The 11521-nt window shown below is 41.8% G+C and overlaps 1 protein-coding gene across 1 annotated transcript; it reads right to left on the minus strand.

Moving 5' to 3' along the window:
- Positions 1-6501: 6501 nt before the first annotated feature.
- LOC149146277 (uncharacterized) lies at positions 6502-10143 on the minus strand. Its single transcript, XM_089452712.1, has 2 exons — positions 9546-10143; positions 6502-8372 (listed from the first exon to the last, which is right to left on the minus strand). The coding sequence occupies exons 1-2, from the start codon at positions 10141-10143 to the stop codon at positions 6502-6504; spliced, it is 2469 nt and encodes an 822-aa protein (XP_089308838.1).
- Between the last annotated feature and the right edge of the window lie 1378 nt (positions 10144-11521).

Raw genomic sequence — 11521 nt, forward strand, 5'->3', positions numbered from 1 at the left:
AATCACACAGGTAGTCAAGATGTCTAAGAAATCTTGAAAGACAAAGGTTCCCATTATAGTGGAAGAAGGACAAGTAAAATTGGTGTTAATCTTAGATACTACCTGTCAAGGCCTTGGTAAGATCTCATGGGAAGGCATATATGCTTTGCTTTAAGGTGAAAATCCAAAGGAGATAGAAGAAGAAGCAATAGTTGATGGAATTGATGAAACAGAAAACACGCTCAGTGATGTGGCTAGCTCTTTCTTCCATAGAGTAGTAGCCCGTGCAAAAGTTTTAACATGAAATGATCTAGTGAGATGGGTAATCAAGAGCATTAATATAATGGACAGAGATTTCTTCACAGCTGATGGAAAGATGTTTGGATTGTTCAAACCTGAAGATGTCAAGAGAATGTATCACTTGCCTAATCCCCAGCGACACTACAACAAAGCATTCTTGGAAGCTTTTGCCAAGGAAAACAACATTGAATCAGACCTTATCAAGCAATGGATACATTTTCCTAACAAGCACAAACATGAATCATCTGGTATGTATTCCGTGGAATCCTTGGCATCTCCATATTTTTATGTTGCTGCTATGATGTGTAGACTCTTCGGAAGCCCCGATTCTGCTAGATTTTCCATTGAGATGGTTCCATTGATAGAAGCAGCGATAAAATCCTTTGTCATGGTCTGGGAAACTATCCTATTGGACAAAATAGCTAGTCAAATATTGGATTATAAAAAGAACATATTTGTCACTACTTCAGTCATGCCCCCATTCCATATGAGTGCCTACATAATGGACACAATTTGTTTTAATTTTGACTTTCCCATCCTAGGTTGGAAATGGACTATTCAGGATCCAACCACGATTTATATTTATCATAAGTACTTATGGAAGTCTGAATACAAGAATCATTTATACAAGATTTTACATGGTTTCATTTTACCCATCCATCAAGCTATCTTTTATAAACCTGCTCCTCGACCATCTGAGAAGGTTAGCATCGATTTAACCTCAATTGTCAATTGGTTCAGGGAGGAGAAGTTCACCTATATTAGGGTTTCTGGTAGTATTACAGATCCTCATGTCCTTCCACTTTACATTACAGATAAGCTATTAGCCAGGGAAGTAGCCTACCAGATAGTGGAAAAAGGGATGCCTAGAAACCTTAAAGAATCCAAGAAACAGTTGTGGCCTCCCTTTCCCCTCCACTGTGGAACCTACACATTGCATCATTTTAAACATGGTGAGAAAGAATCAGAGAAAACAAAGGATTTGAGTCTAGTAGTTATCCCTAAAAGACAATATGATCCAAATAAGGTTTCTTTAAATTTCACCACTCAGATGAAAATTAGTAAATTCATACATGAGAATGATGAGTTTGATGACTTATTTGCTTTAGCAGAGTTATTCTCAACAGTAAGTCATCTGGAAACATTCAAATTGGGAGCTAAGAAAATGGACAAATTCATGGAATATAGGACACAGAGGTCACTGACAGTACCTATGGATTTGTTAAGTACTACACCAATCATTCAGCAGGCAGAACACAACAGAGAGCAGGTAATTGAGAAGGTTTCTGAAGAAGTTGAGACAAGTGATAAGGCTAGTGAGGCGCTAAGCACTGATGTTCATATCGATCCCATATTTATTAAATAATGGGAACAATTTGATCAACAAACCAAAAGCCAGAATGATCCTTAAAACATTACCACATCAACATCTCCCGAAACACAATGACCCATTATTCATGATATTGTGATTGAAGGGACACCCAGCAAAGACACAACTCGAAAAGAGATAGAAATAATCCTTGAAAATCCTTTAGGAGAGATTACATTTAATATCGAGGATAATCCACCCTTGGATGTGTTTTACAACCCAAAACACAGGGTTGTAGTCAAGAGGCAGAGGAAAATAGATCAAACATCATCCAAAACTCCTCAATATGAATTTATGAATGTCATATGGAAAGATTCAAAGGTCAATCCTTCTGAGTATTTGGCTAAGTTATCTCAATTTACAGGTGCATACATAGCTTCTACAATTGATAAGGCAACTGAAGTGAACCAATTGATCAAAGAAAAGGATCAAAAGATTAATCAGCTTGAAGCACAGTTGGTAGTAGAGCAGAAAAATGTTAATCGACTTGAGAAATAGTTAACAACAAAGGAACAAAAGAATGAGCAGCTTGAAGAACATTTAAATCTAGAAAAACAGAAAATTGACCAGCAGGCCATTTAGAGACAACACCAATTGTCTCAAGAGCTCGAGCAGCTTAAAATTATGCATTAGCAAGAAATTAAGTCTAAATAAGAGCAAATCACATAGCTACAGTTCTCCTTGGGACAATTCAAAGATTATCCCAAGGTTGGAGAGTTCAAAAAGGAAGCCTTAGAGGAAAATAGGGTTTTATCCCAATAGCTGAATTTGCCAGAAGATATCTTTTATTGATCCATTATGCATCATAACGACATCATTGATTGACCAAGTAGTTAATACCAGGTTAGAATTTGAAGATGTGGATGATAAAGTCATAAATTTTCTCTCTTGGCAAAGCACAGAAAATGGAAGAGCTACTTACTTACCTAAGATTGAAGAGTCTCATAAAGAGATATTGTTTTCAGAATGGGAAACATAGTTGATAAAAGCAGAAAGAGCTACCTCTAGGGCTAGGGCTATAATGAATAATTTTATTGAGTTGGTAAATGATAACTTATATGGTGCCAATTTAATTTCGGATTGTTCCCTAGGAAAATTTCTGAAGGAGAAACTTTTAGAGAAGCAATGGAAGCAAGATTTGGACACCAAAGAAGAGTGGCTTAACAGAATACAAGGTCTTAACTGGGATGTGCATTGGTCCTTTCTGGTCAAGCCGCACAGCCAACAGAGGACTATCAAGTGCCTTATTAATGCCATTGATCACATGATGCCCGACTTCTCAGATGCCACATACACAAGACAGTTACACTCCACGATGAATCATTCTTTAGAGATCCAAAGAATCCTCTCAATTTATTGGTTAAAGATGCAAGAGAAATCCTAGATGTGATGAATCTCTTCAAAGCTTATCACAATTCTATTTTTGAAATAGAATCCCATATTTTGATAAAGGCAGTTCCAACAACTATCAACAACTTTTATGGACAGTTTGCTTTTAATTTTACTATGACGACCCTTTCATGTCACTTGAGAAAGGGTCCTCAATTTGTATAAAACTAGACTTAAGAAGTTTGCACTTTTGCACTTCTTAATTTGTTTTTTATAAGTCATGGATCGAGGTTCAGAATTTTTGTGAAAGAGCTTCATAAAGACTCGCATTTTTGTATCTTCTTGGAGTTTCCAGAATAAGAAGATTGAACCAGAGAGTTACTTGTATAAATGATATTCAAATGCAATTGGTACTTCTATCACTATTTTTTTTTTTTAACAGAATCGGTTACTTGTATATTATAAAAAACCTCAGAGACAGAGTTCTAGTACATAGATATGATAAATTTGGGCGATGAGGATCAAAACCGGGTTCGCAGACCCTTTTTCCTCATTGCTACCTCTATGATAACTGAAAGTAAAGAAGTAACGGCTATATTGCCGAACAAAAGAACCACCTAACCAACAAAATTTACAATCCATAGCTCCTAGGGAAGTTTCTGAGTGACCGAGTCATCAGGGAGGGGATCTTTCCTGGCGCTGGCTTTAGTTGAAGCCTCCGCTTGAAAACTCTGAGTGAGAGTTCTGATATGCTCTATGGCTTCCTCCAGATGGCTGCACCTCTCCTTCAAGGCCTCAATTTCTGCTTTTCGCTTCTCCAGCTTCTTCCGTTTCGATCTGCTATCTGCCTGATAATCATCCTTCAGTTCGTTGAAATGCTTGACGAATCTATTGATCATGAATGTATGCGTTTTGCACATAGTGCACTCGTTGTTGTTGAAGATCCTGTCTAAAGGATTATTGGCAGGCTCTTGAGCATTTGGCTGGTCTTGCTGATCCGCCATCTTGGTGGACTGGGGAAGAGAGTCTGCAAAGTGGGGAAACAGACAAAATCCGGGGAGGAGGGAAGTACCAGGAAGGGAGGCGATATGAGGGAGTGGATAGTCCAGAGAAGGAAGGGGCGGAGAGACATGGGGAGGAATGATATAACTAGGGAGTAGAGGGATTCGGGGAACGCTGCTACATCCAAGAAACCACTCGTTAGCAAATTTTAAAACAGCAGTAGATAAACCAGAGATTACCATAGTCGAGGAACGAAGATCAAGCTCCCAATGATTGCGAGCAGCTTCAGGAGGAAGCCTATGCTTGATGAGAGCGCAAAGAAGAGTCCTTGCAGCGCTGAAGAATGAGGGATCGCTAAGGCCCAAGCTGCTATATATAGAGAGAAGGAGGTTCCTCAGATGCTTGAACCATTGCTGAGAGGGTCGGCTCTTGAAAAGATTGAGATCCCCTGAGAAGATCTTGCTGCGAGCGGAGAGGGTACAAAGGGGATGGTCCCGAACGCAAAGCCAGAAAATGTCTGTTGGGAACGCATGAGATTCTATGATGAGGCAGGGTGAGATGATGTGAACCAAGTCAGGGGGGCGGATTTGGTTTTTGAGGTACAGTTTTGCACAGTCGAGGAGATTTTGGAGGGGATGAAGAGATTTGATGAAGAGCCAATTTCGAGGGGAGTGATGCCTGAGGTCACTCGGATTCTGAGATGAGGGGATGGGGTGGGGTTGCTTAAGGGATGGCTTTGTCATAGACTTCATCATTTTCTCTGACCTGGCCTGTCTGTCTGCTTGTTGCCTTGTTGGCCTGTTCATCTGCCTCCGTATTGCTTCCTCTTAGAACGTGCTTGAAGATGACCCCGCTTATTCCCCTGGTATTTTCCAAAATCCTGCATTTGATGCTGTTCAGGGCCATTTGCTTGAAATCCTTCCCAAAAATCATGGAGCTATGATAATAGCTGAGTCTCCCATAATTAGCAGGTTTTGGAGGCCGAGTTTTCTTGCTATAGAGGTTCCCAGGAGGAGGCTATAGGCCTCTGCCTTGTTATTGGACATAGATCCCAATCCCCATTCATAGGTCACTATGGTTTTTCCTTGAGGGTCTCTGATGATTCCTCCAGCTCCAGCTTGACCCGGGTTGTTTTTTGAGGCCCCTTCGAATTGAAGGGAGGGCCTCCTTTGATTTTGTATCCAATCTCTGATTTCCTCTTTGGTCCCTCTCAACTTCCAATCAGAATTTCCTTTTCCTGTGTTTACTGTTTTTTGGATTCTTGCTTCATAGCTGAATTTACTCATCCACTCTTTTTCTCTTGGGTCTCCCGGTTCCGAGTCAACATGGGTTATTCCATTTGCCCCAATGGTCTCTGAGATGAGCGCAATTGCTTTTGCCAAGGTGTTGGAGATACTGGGATTCTTATTATTGAAGATGCTTTTGTTTCTGGCGTTCCATATCTGCCAGCAGAGGTTTGGGGGAATGCTGTTCCACAGCCTTTTAGCCAGGGTCTTGCCTTTTTTGGGATGGGGGTAGCTTTTTCCTCAATTTTTCTGAAGGAGTGTAATCTGGTTGGGGAGGTCGCCTATGGTCAGTGGGCTTGTGATGAGTTTCCAACAAGTTCGCACAAAGGTGCACTCTATAAAAAGGTGGTTACTGCTTTCTTTCACTGCCTTACACAAGCAGCAGATTGATGGGCCATGGATACCCTTCTTCCTTAGATTTTCCGCTGTGAGAATTTTGCTGTTGAGGAGGGTCCAATTGAAGAATTTTACCTTTGGTAGGCATTCAATTTTCCAAGCCACTTTGTGGAGAGGCCAGTTGTTTATTGCTAAGACATTTTGAAGAATTTTATAACCCTCTTTGACCGTGTAGCTGCCACCATTGGAGTCCCAAACATATTTATCTTCTTACATTCTGTTAATGGGAGCTGAGCCTATGAGTGATATCTTGAGATCATCCCAAAGATTCTTAAGGTCGTTAGGAAGGGGGATAGACTTCCAGCCTATCCAACTGTTTTGGTCCCAGGAAGAGATGTCATAAAGTGTCTTGAGATTTTCCTCTATCATCCACCGTTGCAAGGGCCTGAAATTTGGAAGAGCTTCCCTTGCTTCTGAGCCCATTATTCTGTCCACGCATATGTTGATGTTTCTGCCATTGCCCGGGACTCTTGAGATACAAGCTTTGAATTGAGGAAGAGTTTTTTTGATAAGCTTCCATACTCGGGTGCACTGCCTGTCAATAATGATTTCTGAAAGGATATTGGAGTTGGCCCCGTTCAGGTATTTCTTTTTGATGACCTCTGTCCACCAAGCTCCATTTTCATTGAGGATTCTCCAGATCAATTTAAAGCCCATGGCCATATTGGCTAATCTTGGGATTCTTATTCCGATCCCTCCTTTCTCGAAGGGGAGGATGACCTGATCCCATTTTACCAAGCTGAACTTTTTTGATTCTTGCCTTCCTCCCTGCCACAAGAAGCTTCTGATAATTAGTTCCATGTGTTTATGAATGCTGGCCGGGGCGAGAGTAGTTGCAAACTAATATATTGGAAGAGCTGAAAGGATGGCTTTGATAAGAATTGTTCTGCCCGCCAGGTTGAGCCAAGACACTCCCCAGCTCTGAAGCTTCCCTCTCAGCTTCTCAATTAGCTTGACCCAGATTTCAGTTTTGATCGTTTCCTTGGCTAAGGGTAACCCCAGGTACATGAAATGTGTCCAGTTCTTTTGAGCAGGGATGTCCAAGATTGTGGAGATTCTCTGAATGATATGTCTGGGGACATTCCATGTGTAAATCATGCACTTGTTATTATTTAGCCTACCTCCAGAGGCTTGAAGAAAGAGTTCCAACGTTTTCTTGAACCTCCGAGCCATGAGACTGGAAGCGCCTCCAATTAGAAGAGTATCATCAGCGAAGAGGGAGTGGTTTATCCCCTTGGTTCCCCGAACTATGTCTACACCTGTTATTTCTTTTAGCCTGCGCAGATTCTCCAGGTGTATACTTAGAGTTTCGGCCATGATGATGTAGAGGAAGGGGGATAGCGGGCATCCTTGCCTCAAGCCCCTTGAGCTTTTGAAGAAATTGCTGGGCCTGCCATTAATGAGGGGGGCTGTCCAGGTGGATGAAATGCATTCCATGACCCTGCTGATGAAGAGCTCAGAGATGCCAAATTTCTTTAGGACTGCCTGGAGAAATTTATGATTAACTCGGTCAAAGGCATTCGCCATATCTAGTTTGATGATCATGCCCCTTTCCTTTCTATTTATGCTGCTGTGGATTGCCTCCTGAATAAGAATAACATTGTCCGTTATTTGTCTTCTAGGGACGAAGCCTCCTTGGTTCTCAGAGATGAGGGAAGGGAGAAGTTTTTTTAACATGTTAGCTAATATCTTGGTGATGATTTTATAGGAGACATTGCACAAGGATATAGGTCGGAATCTATCAAAGGATTGAGGATTGGGGTCTTTGGGAATGATGGCTAAGTGGGAAGATTTGATGCTGCTGCCCATTTCGCATTTCGTAAAGAAATTCTTTGCCATTCTGATGTAATCCTTTTTGATAATTTCCCAATGGTTTCTGTAAAATGCCACTGTGAACCCATCAGGGCCCGGAGCCTTGTCCAAAGCCATGCTGAAGATTGACCACTCAATTTCCTCTGTCGTGATCTCCTTATCCAACTCGGCATTTTGAGCTTCTGAGATTTTATTTTCAATTATGCTAAGGAAATCCGAATTTTCAGTATATTGTCGATCAGCTGTTAGGAGAGCTTGGAAATGCCAGGACGCTGCATCCTTTATTTCCTCTTGCTCTCTGAGTTCGCTTCCTTCCATCATTATTCTCTCTATATGATTCCCTGCTCGCCTAAGATTAAGGCTGTTGTGAAAAAAAGAGGTATTTTTATCTCCGGCTTTGAGCCAAAGACAGCGAGAATTTTGCCTTTGCTCTTCCTCCTCCCTTCTGTTCTGTTTATACAGCTCTTTATATATTTCATTTTCTTTGGCCTGATCTTCCTCTGTGTCCTGGCCTCTTTCTTTTTCTTGGCTCCATTGTTCCAACTTCGCTTGGAGGTCGATTCTTTTTTTACCTTCCTCTGTTGCATGATTTCTTGCCCATTGTTTAATGGCAATCCTGAGAGATTTGAGCTTAACTTCCCAGATGAAATGAGGAGAGCCCGAAATTTCTTTTGCCCATTGTTCCTTTATCAGGTCTCTGAATTCTTTGCTGCTGTCCCAGGCCTTGTTGTATTTAAAAGGAAGCGGTCCCATGTTTTTCCCTTTATCCAGTGTCAAAGCCACTGGTTTATGATCTGAAATGTAACCTTGAATAATTTTGCTTTGGATAGTTGGGTAATTTTCCACTATTCTCTCTTGAGCCAGGATACGATCTAGCCTCTCCTTTATGTTATTACTGCCTGTTCTTTTATTCGACCAAGTGAAACGTCCATTTTGCGGAGGTATGTCCACTAAATTATGAGCTTGAATGATTTCTTCTAAAGAGTCTCTTGAGGGATATAAGATTTAGGTCACCTCCCAGGAAGATATTCCTTCCCTGAGCAGTCATTAGATCTGAGGTGATTGAATCCCAACATGAGGCTTTATCTCTATAGTGGTTGGGTGCGTAGATGTTGTATAATGAGTATTCTTCTGTCGTGGCTATATTTTGCATGTCTGATCTTATCCACCATCTGTTCTGCCTTTGATCTTTAAGTTTCCATTTGTTTTTGTCCCATATTGTCCCTATGCCTCCTGAGGCGCCAGCTGCGCTCGATGCTATTCCTACATAACTTCTGCTTTTTTTCATGTTATTTTGAAATTCCTGTTCCGTGATTTTGGTCTCCCGGAGAAGGAGAAAGTCTGGATGTTCAGATTTGAGAAGGTCTCGGACTGCATTTGCTTTTAGGGAGGAGCCCATCCCCCTACAATTCCAGGAGACCAAAATCATCATTTACCTTGTTTATTGTGAGCCCCGCTTTTCTCTTTCATCTTTTCTCCACTTCCTTTAGTCTTATCTAGATATGTGTCCATTGGTTGTTGGGTCCCGGTAGCCATTTCTTTTGCAGCGTTCTCATCCCTTATCTCTTTGTTAGATTTCCTTCCAACTTTTCTGGGAGGGTCGGTGGAGAGGTTGTTTTCCTTTGATTTATTCCTGGTTAAGATTCTTTCCACTGTTGGGGGAGGGGAGGGCTGGGGGGGAGAGATATGGGAAGGGGTTACCATGGGGCCTCTCGGGGATGGGGGGGGGATGGGGGTTCCTCTGCAGACAAGGTTTCAAAGGGGTTGGAGGAGGAAGGGAAGGAAGGGCCAGATCCAGAGGGGGGGGAGGGGGGGGGAGGGGGTTTCAATGGGGGGCTTTGAGGATGTGCCTAGAGGGGGGTTTGATTTTTTCTTTTTGACTATTTCCCAAGCTTCTTCAGGATCTTCTACATTGCCTTCGAAAACATTTGATTTAGATTTACTACATCTATTGGAAAAATGCCCATATTCGTGACATACCTTGCACTTGAATGGCAGCTGCTCGTAGTCCACTTGCTGTATGTGCATCCATTGATCAACTTTGAGTTTGATTGCTTCCGGCAGTCCCTTACCCAGATATACTTCGAAACATATCTGTGCACAGGCATGCATGTTCTCCCTTGGTTCAGATCTGTCAATATATTTCCCTACGGCATTCCCTATGGCTTTCACTGATTCATCTCCCCAGCAATGAAGCGGCAAATGAGGCAGGCGAACCCAAACGGGGACAGTGTTGGGGACGTCCATCTCTGGATCAAAATCAGGGGTCCATCTGTTAAGGTAAAGGCCCCTGGAGTCCATGAAATAGGGTCCGTTTCTGAAAATGAGATTACGATCCTCCATTGATTCAAAAAGGAAGGTGAAAAACCCCCTCCCGCAGAACCTGATTGCTATTTTTCCTTGCACCATCGAGTTCCAGTTTCTCTCGACCCAACGTTGAACTGAGTGAGGAGAAGGCCATAATCCTGTGAATTGACCGACCAGGCCACGTTCTGCTAAGGCGACTGCAACTCTCCTCGGAAGGGTAGGAGGGAGCGAGACTTCCGGGATTTCGTCTAGCTTCTTGATGAACTTAGAAGCTGTAGGGCGGATTTTTCCAGCTGCATTCTCCGGGATGAGAGAAGCAAACGATATTTCCAGATCTTCTGGATCTTGAGAAGGTGGATCCATTTCAGGCTTGATCGAAGGACTCAAGCGGAGCACCAGCGGAGGCCCCGAGGACGGGGAAGGGCAGGAGGCCCAAAGGCAGAGAAGGGCAGGAGGCCCCAAAGAAAGAGGGACTCAGCAGAGGGAGGGCGCAAGCCTAGCAACAACGCTGCCAGGCGCAGGCGCGCAGGGAAGATTAGGTTAGGGATGAGTGCAGCAGAACGCCGAATCGCCAGCGTGCTCTCTCTTCATTTTCTCGCCATAGTAGCTATTTTACTACAAGAAATGATGATCAATATGAGCAACCAATTGCATTTTTTCCGGTACTTCTATCACTATTATTTTGTCTTGTTTTGTGTAATTAGCATCCCATTAATTTTCTATTTTTAATGTATTCACATGTTTTCAAACAAATTTGTATTATTTCACTTCTGAATGATTTAGAATTGTTATATTATATACATATTTCAGCGATAAATATTAGTATGTTATGCAATATGTTTTCATATTACTTTGTTTAATTTCTTAAACAAAGTAATCATTATTTAAATGTACCTTTCTATAGACGAATAATAATCTATATTATTATTTGTCTACTAGGAATCATCAAGAATCGCATTATTATGAGATCACCTGAGTTATATAGATATATCTGTATATTTTAGAGCTTATAGATTAAACCACCTATCATCTTTTTACATATTCAAAACACCCATTGATCAAATCATACTTTATTAGAAAAATGGTCCCATAATATCCAGTCAGAGCCACCATACCAAATGGGTAAGGAGTTGCACTAAGGTCCGGACCAGGTGGTTATCCCCCAATGTTGGTGCTACGATTTTAGAGGCATCAACATTTTTGGCATTAGAAGGAGGGCCAAACTATGAATGACGAGTAAATATAAATCTACATGCCATTCCAAGAGTAATTCCCCCTCACCATCACCTCCAACTTCTCCTTCACATTCTAAATCCCCTATTCCTAAGCAAGAAGTTGAAAAGAAAAATATAAACCCACTCCTGAAATCCTAAACACGCCAGACAATTATTCTCCTGAACCTCCTAAAGTACAATCTTTGATTCATAAACTCGAGGGGACCTCAATATCCAAAGAAGAGTCTAAGGTATCCCAAGGTAGTGTTACTTCCCAGTATATCCCATCCCAGCCACTTAATAGGGAAAAGAGTGAAAAGCTTGGCATTCCACCAGTTGAATTCCCTTTACCAAGTCAGAAAAGGGCTAGAAAGACACCATCAGAATATCACAGTGAGAATTTGTCCTCCTCATCATCCATTCCCTCCATACCATTGCAAGGTCATCCATCTGTTTCCCAACTTCAGATCATAGTCCAAATAGGCACAGGAAATTCAACATCCTCTACCCAATCACTTTCAACTCCT

This window comes from Pinus tabuliformis, chromosome X (assembly GCF_031772625.1).
Source record: "Pinus tabuliformis cultivar Carrire ecotype Pingquan chromosome X, CPIR1, whole genome shotgun sequence".
In the NCBI taxonomy this organism is placed as follows: Eukaryota; Viridiplantae; Streptophyta; class Pinopsida; order Pinales; family Pinaceae; genus Pinus; species Pinus tabuliformis.